This window comes from Tachypleus tridentatus, chromosome 1 (genome assembly GCF_004210375.1).
Source record: "Tachypleus tridentatus isolate NWPU-2018 chromosome 1, ASM421037v1, whole genome shotgun sequence".
Taxonomy (NCBI): Eukaryota; Metazoa; Arthropoda; class Merostomata; order Xiphosura; family Limulidae; genus Tachypleus; species Tachypleus tridentatus.
Window position 1 is genome coordinate 104,275,978 of NC_134825.1, and position 18,751 is coordinate 104,294,728.

The 18,751-nt window shown below is 33.9% G+C and overlaps 1 protein-coding gene across 1 annotated transcript in view; it reads left to right on the top strand.

The window, feature by feature from the left end:
* LOC143257403 (paramyosin-like) overlaps positions 1–18,751 on the top strand; it is a 60,587-nt gene that overhangs the window by 24,847 nt on the left and 16,989 nt on the right. Inside the window, exons 2-7 of the mRNA XM_076516001.1 lie at positions 12,252–12,308; positions 13,509–13,595; positions 14,130–14,296; positions 15,562–15,640; positions 16,587–16,832; positions 17,704–17,900. Of these exons, the coding sequence (XP_076372116.1) occupies positions 12,252–12,308; positions 13,509–13,595; positions 14,130–14,296; positions 15,562–15,640; positions 16,587–16,832; positions 17,704–17,900 (833 nt within the window). The remainder of the gene's footprint in view (positions 1–12,251; positions 12,309–13,508; positions 13,596–14,129; positions 14,297–15,561; positions 15,641–16,586; positions 16,833–17,703; positions 17,901–18,751) is intronic.

Consider the following 18,751-nt stretch of genomic DNA (forward strand, 5'->3'; position numbering starts at 1 on the left):
ACCAAATATATAGGAAGTAATAACTGTCACTGAATCAGAAGTGGACAGTGATGACATCACTATACACCAAATATATAGGAAGTAATAACTGTCACTGAAATCAGAAGTGGACAGTGATGACATCACTATACACCAAATATATAGGAAGTAATAACTGTCACTGAATCAGAAGTGGACAGTGATGACATCACTATACACCAAATATATAGGAAGTAATAAGTGTCACTGAATCAGAAGTGGACAGTGATGACATCACTATACACCAAATATATAGGAAGTAATAAGTGTCATTGAAATCAGAAGTGGACAGTGATGACATCACTATACACCAAATATATAGGAAGTAATAAGTGTCATTGAAATCAGAAGTGGACAGTGATGACATCACTATACACCAAATATATTGGAAGTAATAACTGTCACTGAAATCAGAAGTGGACAGTGATGACATCACTATACACCAAATATATAGGAAGTAATAACTGTCACTGAAATCAGAAGTGGACAGTGATGACATCACTATACACCAAATATATAGGAAGTAATAACTGTCACTGAAATCAGAAGTGGACAGTGATGACATCACTATACACCAAATATATAGGAAGTAATAACTGTCATTTAAATCAAAAGTGGACAGTGATGACATCAATATATACCAAATACAGAGAAGTAATAACTGTCACTGAAATCAGAAGTGGACAGTGATGACATCACTATACACCAAATATATAGGAAGTAATAACTGTCACTGAAATCAGAAAAGGAGAGTGATGACATCACTATACACCAAATATATAGGAAGTTATAACTGTCACTGAAATCAGAAGTGGACAGTGATAACATCACTATACACCAAATATATATTAAGTTGTAACTGTCACTGAATCAAAAGTGGACAGTGATGACATCACTATACACCAAATATATAGGAAGTAATAACTGTCACTGAAATTAGAAGTGGACAGTGATGACATCACTATACACCAAATACAGAAGAAGTAATAACTGTCACTGAAATCAGAAGTGGACAGTGATGACATCAATATACACCAAATAGAAGATAGGAAATAACTGTCACTGAATCAGAAGTGGACAGTGATGACATCACTATACACCAAATATATTGGAAGTAATAAGTGTCACTGAATCAGAAGTGGACAGTGATGACATCACTATACACCAAATATATAGGAAGTAATAACTGTCACTGAAATAGGAAGTGGACAGTGATGACATCAATATACCCCAAATATATAGGAAATAATAAGAGTCACTGAATCATAAGTGAACAGTGATGACATCACTATACACCATATATATAGGAAGTAATAACTGTCACTGAAATCAGAAGTGGACAGTGGTGACATCAATATACACCAAATACAGAAGATGTAATAACTGTCACTGAAATCAGAAGTGGACAGTGATGACATCACTATACACCAAATATATAGGAAGTAATAACTGTCACTGAAATCAGAAGTGGACAGTGATGACATCACTATACACCAAATATATAGGAAGTAATAACTGTCACTGAATCAGAAGTGGACAGTGATGACATCGCTATATACCAAATATATAGGAAGTAATAAGTGTCATTGAATCAGAAGTGGACAGTGATGATATCACTATTCACCAAATATATAGGAAGTAATAAGTGTCATTGAAATCAAAAGTGGACAGTGATGACATCACTATACACCAAATATATAGGAAGTAATAAGTGTCATTGAAATCAGAAGTGGAGAGTGATGACATCACTATACGCCAAATATATAGGAAGTAATAAGTGTCATTGAAATCAGAAGTGGACAGTGATGATGTCACTATACACCAAATATGTTGGAAGTAATAACTGTCACTGCAATCAGAAGTGGACAGTGATGACATCACTATACACCAAATATAGAGGAAGTAATAACTGTCACTGAAATAGGAAGTGGACAGTGATGACATCAATATACCCCAAATATAGAGGAAATAATAAGAGTCACTGAATCATAAGTGAACAGTGATGACATCACTATACACCATATATATAGGAAGTAATAACTGTCACTGAAATCAGAAGTGGACAGTGGTGACATCAATATACACCAAATACAGAAGATGTAATAACTGTCACTGAAATCAGAAGTGGACAGTGATGACATCACTATACACCAAATATATAGGAAGTAATAACTGTCACTGAAATCAGAAGTGGACAGTGATGACATCACTATACACCAAATATATAGGAAGTAATAACTGTCACTGAATCAGAAGTGGACAGTGATGACATCGCTATATACCAAATATATAGGAAGTAATAAGTGTCATTGAATCAGAAGTGGACAGTGATGATATCACTATTCACCAAATATATAGGAAGTAATAAGTGTCATTGAAATCAAAAGTGGACAGTGATGACATCACTATACACCAAATATATAGGAAGTAATAAGTGTCATTGAAATCAGAAGTGGAGAGTGATGACATCACTATACGCCAAATATATAGGAAGTAATAAGTGTCATTGAAATCAGAAGTGGACAGTGATGATGTCACTATACACCAAATATGTTGGAAGTAATAACTGTCACTGCAATCAGAAGTGGACAGTGATGACATCACTATACACCAAATATATAGGAAGTAATAACTGTCACTGAAATCAGAAGTGGACAGTGATGACAGCACTATACACCAAATATATAGGAAGTAATAACTGTCACTGAAATTAGAAGTGGACAATGATAACATCACTATACACCATTATATAGGAAGTGATAACTGTCACTGAATCAGAAGTGGACAGTGATAACATCACTATACACCAAATATATATTAAGTTGTAACTGTCACTGAATCAAAAGTGGACAGTGATGACATCACTATACACCAAATATATAGGAAGTAATAACTGTCACTGAAATTAGAAGTCGACAGTGACGACATCACTATACACCAAATACAGAAGACGTAATAACTGTCACTGAAGTCAGAAGTGGACAATGGTGACATCAATATACACCAAATAGACAAGATGAAATAACTGTCACTGAAATCAGAAGTGGACAGTGATGACATCACTATACACCAAATATATAGGAAGTAATAATTGGCACTGATTCAGATGTGGACAGTGATGATATCACTATACGCCAAATATATAGCAAGTAATAACTGTCACTGAAATTAGAAGTGGACAATGATAACATCACTATACACCATTATATAGGAAGTGATAACTGTCACTGAATCAGAAGTGGACAGTGATGACATCACTATACACCAAATATATTGGAAGTAATAAGTGTCACTGAATCAGAAGTGGACAGTGATGACATCACTATACACCAAATATATAAGAAGTAATAACTGTCACTGAAATAGGAAGTGGACAGTGATGACATCAATATACCCCAAATATATAGGAAATAATAAGAGTCACTGAATCATAAGTGAACAGTGATGACATCACTATACACCATATATATAGGAAGTAATAACTGTCACTGAAATCAGAAGTGGACAGTGGTGACATCAATATACACCAAATACAGAAGATGTAATAACTGTCACTGAAATCAGAAGTGGACAGTGATGACATCACTATACACCAAATATATAGGAAGTAATAACTGTCACTGAAATCAGAAGTGGACAGTGATGACATCACTATACACCAAATATATAGGAAGTAATAACTGTCACTGAATCAGAAGTGGACAGTGATGACATCGCTATATACCAAATATATAGGAAGTAATAAGTGTCATTGAATCAGAAGTGGACAGTGATGATATCACTATTCACCAAATATATAGGAAGTAATAAGTGTCATTGAAATCAAAAGTGGACAGTGATGACATCACTATACACCAAATATATAGGAAGTAATAAGTGTCACTGAATCAGAAGTGGACAGTGATGACATCACTATACACCAAATATATAGGAAGTAATAAGTGTCATTGAAATCAGAAGTGGAGAGTGATGACATCACTATACGCCAAATATATAGGAAGTAATAAGTGTCATTGAAATCAGAAGTGGACAGTGATGATGTCACTATACACGAAATATGTTGGAAGTAATAACTGTCACTGCAATCAGAAGTGGACAGTGATGACATCACTATACACCAAATATATAGGAAGTAATAACTGTCACTGAAATCAGAATTGGACAGTGATGACATCACTATACACCAAATACATAGGAAGTAATAAGTGTCACTGAATCAGAAGTGGACAGTGATGACATCACTATACACCAAATATATAAGAAGTAATAACTGTCACTGAAACCAGATGTGGTCAGTGATGACATCACTATACGCCAAATATATAGGAAGTAATAACTGTCACTGAAATCAGAAGTGGACAGTGATGACATCACTATACACCAAATATTTAGGAAGTAATAACTGTCACTGAATCAGAAGTGGACAGTGATGACATCGCTATACACCAAATATATAGGAAGTAATAACTGTCACTGAATCAGAAGTGGACAGTGATGATATCGCTATACACCAAATACATAGAAAGTAATAAGTGTCACTGAATCAGAAGTAGACAGTGATGACATCACTATTCACCAAATATATAGGAAGTAATAAGTGTCACTGAAATCAGAAGTGGACAGTGATGACATCACTATACACCAAATATATAGGAAGTAATAAGTGTCATTGAAATCAGAAGTGGACAGTGATGACATCACTGTACACCAAATATGTTGGAAGTAATAAGTGTCATTGAAATCAGAATTGGACAGTGATGACATCACTATACACCAAATATGTCGGAAGTAATAACTGTCACTGAAATCAGAAGTGGACAGTGATGACATCACTGTACACCAAATATGTTGGAAGTAATAAGTGTCATTGAAATCAGAATTGGACAGTGATGACATCACTATACACCAAATATGTTGCAAGTAATAACTGTCACTGAAATCAGAAGTGGACAGTGATGACATCACTATACACCAAATACATAGCAAGTAATAACTGTCACTGAAATCAGAAGTGGACAGTGATGACAGCACTATACACCAAATGTATAGGAAGTAATAACTGTCACTGAATCAGAAGTGGACAGTGATAACATCAATATATACCAAATATATAGGAAGTAATAACTGTCACTGAATCAGAAGTGGACAGTGATGACATTACTATTCACCAAATATATAGGAAGTAATAACTGTCACTGAAATCAGAAGAGGACAGTGATGACATCACTATACACCAAATATAGAGGACGTAATAACTGTCACTGAAATCAGAAGTGGAGAGTGATGACCTCACTATATACCAAATATATAAGAAGTAATAACTGTCACTGAAATCAGAAGTGAACAGTAATAATATCACTGTACACCAAATATATAGGAAGTAATAAGTGTCATTGTAATCAGAAGTGGACAGTGATGACATCACTATACGCCAAATATATAGGAAGTAATAAGTGTCATTGAAATCATTAGTGGACAGTGATGATATCACTATACACCAAATATATAGGAAGTAATAAGTGTCACTGAATCAGAAGTGGACAGTGATGACATCACTATACACCAAATATATAGGAAGTAATAACTGTCACTGAAATCAGAAGTGGACATTGATGACATCACTATACACCAAATATATAGGAAGTAATAACTGTCACTGAATCAGAAGTGGATAGTGATGACATCACTATACACCATATATATAGGAAGTAATAAGTGTCACTGAATCAGAAGTGGATAGTGATGACATCACTATACACCATATATATAGGAAGTAATAAGTGTCACTGAAATCAGAAGTGGACAGTGATGACATCACTATACATCAAATATGTAGGAAATAATAACTTTCACTGAATCAGATGTGGACAGTGATGTCATCACTATACACCAAGTATATAGGAAGTAATAACTGTCATTGAAATCAGAAGTGGACATTGATGACATCACTATACACCAAATATATAGGAAGTAATAAGTGTCATTGAAATCAGAAGTGGACAGTGATGACATCACTATACACCAAATATGTTGGAAGTAATAACTGTTACTGAAATGAGAAGTGGACAGTGATGACAACACTATATACCAAATATATAAGAAGTAATATCTGTCACGGAAATCAGAGATGGATAAATATAGGATGGTACAAGTGTCATTGGAGCAACATCAAACTTTGGATCATCTCCTGGAACAGAGATGTGATGAATGTTACATGAGTGCTCACCATATAAAACTATTTCCAGGAAGGATTACAAACAAATTTAGCCTAATTATCCACAAGTGCCAGGTGTCATGTTCAGGGTTGTTCTACGTAAAGGACTCATAAGTTTGGATTTATAGCCCTGTAGTCTCCACAAATAACCTTAATATGTTTGAATAACATGGGAAGTCACAATGAATGATTTGTTATTGATCTAGTAATCAGTTTATGAAGTTTTCTTTCCCAAATAGTGTAATTACAGTTAAGAAAAGACAGATTACATGAATGATGCAGAATACATTCTTTTGTTTGATTCGTTATTTATTCTCTCTGCAATACACTAGTTTCTCGTGGTGAACAAAAAATAGATTGAGTCCAACGTTACTGATGAATTATTTTTTTCTTTACTTAAATTACACGTTTTGTTGAATAAAAGGTAAATAAATAACCAGCGAGTTCGCAAAATTATAACGAATAATTTAGTGTTACGTCACATTTTATTCAGACACATAAATTGGTTAGGGCCGGATAATCTGTGGTGAGGAAAGGACCACACATCCAAGGCTAAAACTGTTTATATTTCTAAACAGTGTAAGATCTAATGCAGCTTGTTGGTTGAATCTAGTTTACTTCTCCTGGTCGATGAGAGAGGGCGCAACTATCTATTTGCTCATCAAATCCTTTCCCATAAATGAAATGTAATGAGTTAATGCTAAAAATAAAATAACCGTAGCTTATAAGTTTCAAGCTCCGTATGTCCGTTGACTTTTGTATGTTAATGATTCGCCAACCAACTTGGACTCGAACGGAATACATTAAAAATAGTTGTTTTCCACTCGATATACAAATAAACTGTTTCCACATTCTAACTTTATCCATCTACATGTCTTACAATGATACACTAAAAATCTCATTTGTTGGCATTTTCATTACACCTTTTGCCCGATGACAAAAACCTCAAAAGATTCCCGCTTCCTCGCGCTGGAACGAAGTAATAAAAACAAAAACAAAATAGAAGTTTTAAACCTTCTCTTCAAAGAATCACTGATGACTCGTTAATTCTGTGAAACAAGTTCACTGAAAATAGAAACTAGTGAAGGAAAGATTTGTGTTATCAACTTCTTGTATTACATATTCTGATGAAACAAATAAAAATAACTGGAGAACTTCACGTGATCACATTGGTATACTAAGAATACCACTAAGTCATGTAGTTATATTAAGAATGTTACTGAGTCATGTAGTTATATTAAGAATATTACTGAGTCATGTAGTTATATTAAGAATATTACTGAGTCATGTAGTTATATTAAGAATATTACTGAGTCATGTAGTTATGTTAAGAATGTTACTGAGTCATGTAGTTATATTAAGAATATTACTGAGTCATGTAGTTATACTAAGAATATTACGAAGTGAAGGAGTACATCTGGTTATGTAGTTATATTAAGAATGTCAATAAGTGAAGGAATACATCTTGTCATGTAGTTATATTAAGAATGTTACTAAGTGAAGGAAAACATCTGGTCATGTAGTTATATTAAGAATATTAGTAAGTGAAGGAATACATCTAGTCATGTAGTTATATTAAGAATATTACTGAGTGAAGGAATACACCTGGTCATGTAGTTATATTAAGAATGTTACTAAGTGAAGGAATACATCTGGTCATGTAGTTATATTAAGAATATTACTGAGTGAAGGAAAACATCTGGTCATGTAGTTATATTAAGAATAATACCAAGTGAAGGAATACATCTTGTTATGTAGTTATATTAAGAATATTACTAAGTGAAGGAATACATCTGGTCATCTAGATATATCAAGAATATCAGTAGGTGAAGGAATACATTTGGTGATTTTTATCATAATGGTTTAATTATGAAACATTGCTCTACAAGTGTATTCTTTTTTTACATAAATTAATTAACCATATATTGAATGTATTGTTGTACTAAGAATAAACAGCAAAGGAATCCGGCATTTGCTGCTCTCCAAGTACAATGTTTCACCAGAGAGCAGTGTCCTTGTCCTCAGAAAAGTTCTGGCACTTCTACTGATAGTATGTAGTCCGTCGAAAATGAAAGGAAAGCGAAAAGCACGTGTTTGTTACCTTTCTCGAACAACGTAATTGGATGTAATCTACAGCAACTATTGGCTGTGAGCCAAGGAACGCTTTCTAAGATCTTTGGTGCCATTTTAGAAATGGGTTATCCAGTCATTCCGTTTGTGCGTGCGGCTAAATATGGCCACGAGATATTCCAGTGTAGAATTTCTCACTAGGCTTATCTCTCTTTTCAACGGTGAGGTTTTGTTGTCAATAATTGGCATCATTTCCGTTCTTGACATGAAAAACTGTTCTTTCTTTAAAATGATTTATGGTTCACTTTTGTGCTGTCGTTTTATTTCTGTATGCCCAGACCTTTCCTTTTATTTTGCGCTGACCAAGCGTATTAAGTAATAAATCTATAATGGAACATTTCAATAAAACGTTGTTGTTAGGAAATACTTAAAATTCTAACCTTTTGGAAACAATAAGTTGAACTTAATACTATTAAATGAATACTAAACATTATTTGGCACAACTCAGTCAACTGGCATATTTTGTGTGCATGGGATATATAATTTTAGCATAGCATACCTCATATACTTCAGTTTATCCAAATGGTTGTTTCTGTAGGTATATCATGCATATTCCAGGTTTCTGATGGAGAACAACATATCGGCAGTTTTCAGAATCTATCTCCGAAATTTTCAGGTAGAATTTGGAAACAGTAATTCTGCCCGAAGTGCAAGAATATATGTTTTACTGAAATAATTTAACTTAAAACTGGACAGAGATTTTCCTTGTGAATTTTGTTTCGACTGCACGACTATATTTTAATTTTATTTTTTAATACGCAACGCCATATTGCACCTTATATATTTAGGCGTAGTAAAAAAAAAAAGAAACATATTCTACTAATTACATTTATTTATGAACTCTGGAATGTAATTATATAACCTTAAATACGCTTTTCATATTTATCCATTTGATTTTCCTTATATAAATAAATTCATATATTAAATATTTTTATAGATGTACAATTTGCGATCAACTGCAAACTGGGAAAACCCTATCACAGAAGGCATTGGAGTAAAATGTATGTGTTTTAGGCCTACGCGAAAATTAATAAAGTTTATTTGGAAAATGTAAAGTAGGAATGTATAGAAACACGCATTCCAGGAACAGATTTACAATTAAAGTGCCAATATGGACTTAATTTGATCCAGTGAAGGATTAAGACATAACCGGAATAAATAAATAAAATACACAAGCGATTATTAATTACTTGTTTTTTTACCTAAATGTCATTATCTTGTCTCTACCACATTCTCTGTCCAATACAAATCAGGAAAATCTTAAATTTCTCCATATTTATTAGGCGTGGGTCGAACTTGGTGTTAAGCCCCCATGTGTTGGAGATTGGGTCATTTCCGTTTTGATGACCGTGTTTATTACTTAACAGTTAACTGAACTGTACATTTCTGAGTTATTTTGTTCTGGTAACAGCAGTTATACCTCTAAGCCTTTCAGTTTTTGCATGACTAAAATAAGAACTATAACCAGGTATAAACAACCATGTAAATATGATGAACTACTTTTGCATTTTTGGAATTTATTCACCCAAAATTTTTGCGTTGTTGGGTTACATGTCTCCCATGGCAACATGTTATATATGAATATTACACGTAAAGGTAATGTAAAGAAGTGGTTAAGGTTAACTGTATGTAATCCTGATTGTTGAATCTCTGTATTTATGGATACGTTCAAGTTTCTAAATTGTACCTCTGTTCAGTCAGTCCTACTTATCGATCGTTTATCGAATTTAGTTACAGAATATATTTTATAAAACAATAACGTTTTAGCTCAACTCAATAACCAGGTCACCAGAAAGTTGTCATATAAACTAACTGACCAAGATAATTAAGTTACCCCAAAGTTGACCTAAAAGCCATCTTACCGACTTAATTTAGTCAACAAAAAATTGCCCTGTATTGCACCTGACCACTGTAAGAATAATGCAGGTAATTTGTTTGTTTGTTGTTTTTTTGGAATTTCGCACAAAGCTACTCGAGGGCTATCTGTGCTAGCCGTCCCTAATTTAGCAGTGTAAGACTAGAGGGAAGGCAGCTAGTCATCACCACCCACCGCCAACTCTTGGGCTACTCTTTTACCAACGAATAGTGGGATTGACCGTCACATTATACACCCCCACGGCTGGGAGGGCGAGCATGTTTAGCGCGACGCGGGCGCGAACCCGCGACCCTCAGATTACGAGTCGCACGCCTTACGCGCTTGGCCATGCCAGGCCTAATGCAGGTAAACGTTAACTAAGTACAGAATTAGTTCCACAAATCGCCTTCAGCACAATTTATACAATTTCATTACGCTCAAGTGTATCCAATCACATCAATTTAGTCTTATTTGGTTTCTACTCGTATGAAAACCTTTTCAGAGTCATACATCAGTGTTTGTTCTGGTACAAGTTAATTTCGACACGTGATTTGAGTGTGATTTACAACAATGAATTATTTTTGATAGAACAGACAAAGGTGAAAATATATTTAAGTTACAGTACTAATTAGGTATTTGGTGTCCATTTTACTCTAATTAATAATTTAAAGCGTACGTAAATTTTGACATTTGACTACACACTCTCTTTGTCTTACCTTACTGTTTATTATCTTGGTGAGCAGGCTATACGTAGCCCATAATGCTTAGCTTCAAACAAACAGACCTTCCATGTTCATTTATTCGCCCAGTTTGAGATGACAACAACCGAAAGTTCTTCAAATAATGTGATGTCCTGCTAAGGACTACAGTCATTTTGTTTTTGATAGAATAATCCCCTAAGTTTTATCATTTTATAGCTCAAATGAGACAAGGGACACTTAAAAACACAAAATTAAATTAATATCAAATAAACTAACACGTTACAGCAAACATAAGAAGCCCTTCGCAACGTTGTTGAGCTAAGCCTACTTTATTTCCTTCCTTCCATTCTTCTTCTTTCCGAAGTCTATAGGTTTGACATTGTTTTCATCAATTTCATTAGTTAAGCTCTAATGTGAATAAAAAAGAAATACTACAACTTCAAGGACATGGAAGGCTTACTCACAAGATATTACTCTAATAAACGTTCATTTCTAACTCAGATGCCTAAGCCATCGATAATGAAATTACCGATTGAAATATACAGGATAGATTTATCCTGGTTCGCCACCTAGTCGCAAGCCAAGTATTTCGTTAATAATAAAAATGTGGACTATGTGAATTCGATCTTTAATGTGGTTAGTTCTAATCGGATTTTGAAACGGGTATTTTACATACATTTATAGAATAAAATATTACTGTAAATTGAAACGATCGTTTTTCTGCTACCGTTGAGAGGTTCGCTTGTTGATCTGAGTCTTGGTAAATAATTCACACCAAAATAAGGGTACTAATCAATATAGATATTTTAACTAGTACGCAATACAAATAGAAACAAATTTATTATTAGAGTTCAATGAATAATACAATTTTACTTACTAGAGTGTTTAGTGACCTGAGTAGAGGAATAAGTTTGATTCGACCTTAAAAGGTAAACGAAGATACCTATAAATCGGTTAGCCAGTTGAGAATCAACTGAAATTTTAAAAATATAAGTTAAAATCACCTTACTACCAGTATAAAATAAGGTTTGAGGAAAACATATTTATAATAGTTTTATTTATTGGTATAAAACGTGTTGCTTACGGACCTTAAAAATAGCGTGTAACCTCTAAAAAATTATTCACTTCAATTTAAATTGGGATGATTTTCTAAATTTGACATTCAGAAGCTACTAATTTATTTCACAACTCTCAAGTTTTCTACATTATCCTATAATGTTGTTGTGTTAGAGTAGTGTAATAACCATCACTGTTATATTGTAGTAGTGTAATAACCATCCCTTTAGTATTAGAGTAGTGGAACAACAAATAATAAAGCATATGTTTCTTGTAGGATAAGATCCGCCTTCTTCAGGATGATCTCGAGGCCGAACGTGAATTACGACAAAGGGTGAGTAAAAGAACATTAAATAAAGTTGTTAACAATAAGGTGGTTCTATTGTCAGTACTTGATTAGAAGGTGGATGTTAGACAAACGAATAAAGTTAAAATAGCTTTGGTTCGTTTCGTGACTGCTGCGAGCCCTATAATCTTATCTTATCTTATCTTGTTAAAAACGAACGAAGGAAGTTTCTTCTGCTTCCTTATTTATTACCCCTCCCTCCCTTGAACAGAAATACAACTTTAACGAAGAGACCCCTCTACAGGAGAAGTGCATACCTAACTCATAGATCACTCGTCTTTAGAACTTTCTAAATCGGGAGGCTTGCAGCTAGCAAGCCACCAAAAATAGATATAAAATACGGTTTGTTTCCCAGGGTTTATCGCCATCTTTTCCATACCCGCACTACACGATAAACTCTGTTATGCATCAGTACAGTTATATCCCAAAACCTTTGTACTACTACTCAGATTTTGGTGTACAACAATTACAAAAATTACAAAATTTAATATTAACAAAAGGTTCAATTCACTTCTTAATTATACAAAACTTGAAAAATGTAATAATGGTTACAAAAATTATCATAATTTGTGTTTTCGTAATTATCAGCTTGAATACAGGAAGTATGTCTGAATACAAACCTATTTATAGGTTATAGTAGACATTGATATAAAATATAATACAAACCTATTTATAGATGTATAGTAGACATTGATGTAAAATATAATACAAACCCATTTAGTTCAATAGGACATTGATATAAAATATAATACAAACCTATTTATAAATGTATAGTAGGACATTGATATAAAATATAACGCAAACCTATTTATAGATGTATAGTAGGACATTGATATAAAATATAATACAAACCTATTTATAGATGTATAGTAGGACATTGATATAAAATATAATACAAACCTATTTATAGATGTATCGTAGGACATTGATATAAAATATAATACAAACCTATTTATAGATGTATCGTAGGACGTTAACGTTTTTCATAGATATACGATGTAGCTGATTTTTTATATATATCCCGATATGATATTAAACTCGCCATATCTACAATGATGATATCTTTAGATGCTCTAATAATAATACAGTTTCTATCTCCGGTGAAACTTGCTATACCTGCATCTGTCAACTTGAAAATGTTGATGTTTACATCTCTGATCAAATTGTTCCTTTTGTTTTGTTTTTCAGGTGGAAAGAGATAAGGGCGACCTCTCGTTGCAGGTTATGCAGTTAACTGAACGACTCGAAGAGGCTGAGGGGAGCAGCGAAAGTCAGGTGCATTTCAAATCTGTACTCAATATTACACAAACTTGCATGTTACCCCCCGCCCCGCAGGTGAGAGTTAAAACACGCAGCGAAGGTCCAAACAAAAGCCACACCCACGTAAGGGTGTTAAATCATAGTGTTGCTCTAATAAGCTTTTCTGGACTATAACCATAACTACTTTGAACGCCACATTGAATTTTGAACCTGGCCTTGATGACAGTTGATGATATGTGTTCAAATACCACTGGCTCTAACTCTACTGAATTTGTAATTGGTTCTAAATACTTTGAAACATTAACATTATTTGCGTCAGAGAACCTTTATGTAATAGCACTTGAAGAACCAAAGAAAAATTACTTTACCTTTTTAAATCTTTGTCTAAATTAGGATGATGCTTAAGTTTCTATCATCGTGAAAGTTTGCGGATTTCTACAAAGACCCTGAATTGTAAAACTCTGTTTGTCAACTTTATTGATGTCTGAATTAAAAGAACATTATAATCGAAACGTAAGTTGTGTGTAATGTTTGGTTTTTGTTTGTCAGGCGGAGATGAACAAGAAACGTGATGTTGAACTTTCTAAACTGAGAAAACTTCTCGAAGACAGCCACTTGGAAAGTGAAGAGACTGCCCACCATCTCCGTAAAAAGCATCAGGAGGCCATCGCCGACTTCCAGGATCAGGTGGAAGCTTTACAGAAGGGTAAAGCTAAGTAAGCTCTGAAATCATTAACTTTGTTTTTACAACTCTCGTTCCGTATCAATTTTTGCTTCTTCATTTGTTTCAGAGGAAACCCTCAATGGACTATTTAGTGTGTCCACTGCGGGAAACCGAACCCCTGATTTTAGCGTTTAAAATACTTAAACTTACTGTCGTTCCACCAGGAGAAAAATTTATAGAATAGTTACACAGGAAGATTTGGTAAAAAATCTTTAAAAATAACGTGAAGTCAACTAAAAAACAGTTCGTAAAATTTGGATGTCAAATAAAGTTCCGTATTGCCTTATACTAAAACCACAAATTTTCATATTGGTTTGTACGTTAAATAAAGTGTCGAGCTTTTGCACAAGTTCTCAAAAATAAAATGTTTCCCATGGTGTTAAGCAACTAAGTAGACGAGCCAATAATGTTCTTAGGCTTAATAAAGTGATTAGAATTATGATAAGCTGCGTTTTTTTCATTTTTTTAAATTTGATCACTGTGGATGTCAAATCCCAATTGTACAAATATAGTTTTCAAATTATTATTATATTTTTAGTACATGTAATCCCTGACTTTCTTAAGCCTAACAGAGAGAGAGAGAGAGCGTTTCATTTATGTTTTAGGCTGCCATAGTCTAATCAAAAAGGTGAGTTCTAAAAGTGAACGCAAGGCTTCCTTAGCAGTGACTTGAGTCAAGTAGTTGGTTAGACATAAAGATGAGTTCTGATAATTAAAGCAAGGCTTCATGAGCAATGACTTGAGTCAAGTCGTTGGTTAGACATAAAGGTGAATCCTGATAGTGAACGCAAGGTAGTTGGTATTATCAGTTTATGTAAAAGCTGGTTAAACCGTCACATAAAAGAACCTAAGGCTTAGGCCTAATATCACTCTTCCTAATTTAAAACTGCTGATCGATCAAAAACAGAAGGCGACAATTCTTCAGTAGTTACTGCCTTAATAGAAAATAGCTGAAACTCCAGATAGCGTTCAACGTTATACCATAGCTCTACCCTCGGACCTCTAGCGTTGTAGACGAGAAAGTTAACCACGAGACCACAGAAATTTAAAAACTTATTTTTACACGTTCTGATTTGATATTCATAATGGACAAATTAGGAGAATTGTGAAGAAAAAACCCCATCAGTAATCAAATATTATAACCAATTTCACAGTTGAGTTTCTGTCACGTCAGTTTTCCTGAAGTTTAGATTTATCTATTTTTATTTCCTGAGTGTCCAGTAGGTTTTTAATTGTAATTTTACCCTGTTTGTGTAGAATCGAACGAGAAAAGCAAAAGTTCCAGTCTGAGGTGTATGAACTACTGGCTCAAGTGGAAAGTGCAAATAAAGACAAAGTAGGTATTAACGAAAGATGTCAAACCGTTTCTTCACATTGTTCTGAGTATAACTAGCTATTTCTTCACATTGTTCTGAGTATAACTAGCTATTTCTCAACAGTATTCTGAGTATAACTAGCTATTTTTTCACATTGTTCTGAGTATAACTAGCTATTTTTTCACATTGTTCTGAGTATAACTAGCTATTTTTTCACAGTATTCTGAGTATAACTAGCTATTTCTTCACATTGTTCTGAGTATAACTAGCTATTTTTTCACATTTTTCTGAGTATAACTAGCTATTTCTTCACATTGTTCTGAGTATAACTAGTTATTTCTCAACAGTATTCTGAGTATAACTAGCTATTTCTCAACAGTGTTCTGAGTATAACTAGCTATTTCTCAACAGTATTCTGAGTATAACTAGTTATTTTTCCACAGTATTCTGAGTATAACTAGCTATTTCTTCACAGTATTCTGAGTATAACTAGCTATTTTCCCATAGTATTCTGAGTATAACTAGATATTTTTCCTCAGTGTTCTGAGTATAACTCGCTATTTTTTCACAGTGTTCTGAATATAACTAGCTAGGAGAGCGAAACCAGATATCCACATATAGATTAAAATGGATTTATACAGAAACTAATATTTAGTTCAGTATTATATAAGATTAATAATAACCTAGCATTATATTTACAGACCATATTTATTTACGAAACAAATTCAAGCCCCATTTAAGTATGCTAGAAATGCAAGAGCCAGTTAAGTATGCTATAAAATGAATATTTTATTACAGATAATACAAACGTTTCCTGATGCAAGGTATGGATAGATACTTTTATTTGTAACACGTAGAGAGACAATGCTTTACTATAACATACGATTACATTGGGTGTAATAAAGATAAATGATAACAAACTTCATGTAGAAAATACTAGAAATATATTCCATTTCTCTCACATAGCTTGCCTTCCAAAAAACTGTAGAAAAACTAGATATCCAGGTGCACGAACTGCACGTTCAAATAGAGGAGTTGAACCGCACGGTGACCGAAGTTACTTCCCAGAAAAATCGGCTCAGCTCGGAAAATACCGAACTTGTTAAGGAAATCCACGAGTACAAAATTTCCTTGGATAATGTCAATCATGTTAAGACGCAGTTAGCTGCCCAACTGGAAGAAACCAAGCGTCATCTAGAGGACGAAGAGAGAGTAAGAAAAATATGTTGTTGAAGAAGGAGATTTGCTGTGTAAAATTAATCGATCATAAACAGATATAAACTTTTAACGTCTTGTTTATAATCGTTTATCTACATAGCTAAGCCTAAAGAGTAACTAAGACTGAAACTGTTTGATATTCTTTAACTAGTTATAAAACATTAAGAATTTCAGAGGACAAGAGTACAAACTGTTAATGTGACCACAACTTGGGAACATATGCAGAAGCTATGTACATAGTTACAGATACGTGAGAGACTTTTGTCGAAATACGGTCACGTGAAAGGCGCACATTTGTTTTATTAACTTATGTAAGTTATGTAGAGAGATGTTATTGAGAGCCCAAGCCTTCTTCCAAAGAGAAACTGCGTATGTATTCTTCTGCAGTTCACAAACCAAATAAATTTGTTTGATGAAAACAAATAGTCCGGTAATATGTGTGCAACTCCCAGTGAGTCCTGGTAATGTGCGCAAGGTCTTGTCAGCTGGGGGTGTTGAAAATATAGTGCGGTTGATATGTCACTTCATATTTGTCTTTGCTTTCACTCATAAGTTCTTAGAACGATTTAGTCTCCCATTACAACTTCAAAAGAAACTTAGACCAGTGGTCAGTGTTCGAGCTCGCATTGAGTTTGGCTAAATTTTGTGTTTGTCTTCTTCCTTTGTTAAAACTCTGATAACAATATTTATAAATCTCCAAATAACGCTTAAAGTTCTATAATTGATAAGTGAGGCCTAATGTAATATTAAGGAAGGCCGAGCAGCTGCTACAACGTTTTGTGATGTACCTAATACCCCAGAATACTCAATAACGGAATAATAGGATAGAAAACTTGGATCCAACACATATTCTATTCTTTACTAGAAACGCTCCAGCTTGGAGCAGCAAGTACATACCTTGGAGTTGGAAGTTGAATCCCTGAAAGTCCAGATTGAAGAGGAGTCTGAGGCTCGGCTAGAAATGGAACGACAACTGTCTAAAGCTAATGGCGAAGTAGCATCTTGGAAGTCCAAGTATGAGACGGAAGTCCAAGCTCATCAGGACGAAGTAGAGGAATTACGGTAAAACAACTGAACATTCCAGTTGTAATACATCTTTATACAGGGAACATTCCAGTTGTAATACATCTTTATACAGGGAATATTCCAGTTGTAATACATCTTTATACAGGGAACATTCCAGTTGTAATACATCTTTATACAGGGAACATACCAGTTGTAACACATCTTCTTACAGTGAACATTCCAGTTGTAATACATCTTCTTACAATGAACATTCCAGGTGTAATACATCTTCTTACAGTGAACATTCCAGTTGTAATACATTTTTGTATAGTGAACATTCCAGTTGTAATGCATCTTTATACAGCGAACATTCCAGTTGTAATACATCTGTATACAGTGAACATTCCAGTTGTGATACATCTTCTTACAGTGAACATTCCAGTTGTGATACATCTTCTTACAGTGAACATTCCAGTTGTAATACATCTTTATACAGTGAACATTCCAGGTGTAATACATCTTTATACAGTGAACATTCCAGTTGTAATAGATCTTTATACAGTGAACATTCCAGTTGTAATACATCTTCTCACAGTGAACATTCCAGTTGTAATACATCTTCTTACAGTGAACATTCCAGATGTAATACATCTTCTTACAGTGAACATTCCAGTTGTAATACATTTTTGTATAGTGAACATTCCAGTTGTAATACATCTGTATACAGTGAACATTCCAGTTGTAATACATCTTCTCACAGTGAACATTCCAGGTGTAATACATCTTCTTACAGTGAACATTCCAGATGTAATATAACTTCTTACAGTGAACATTCCAGTTGTGATACATTTTTGTACAATGAACATTCCAGTTGTAATACATCTTCTTACAGTGAACATTCCAGTTGT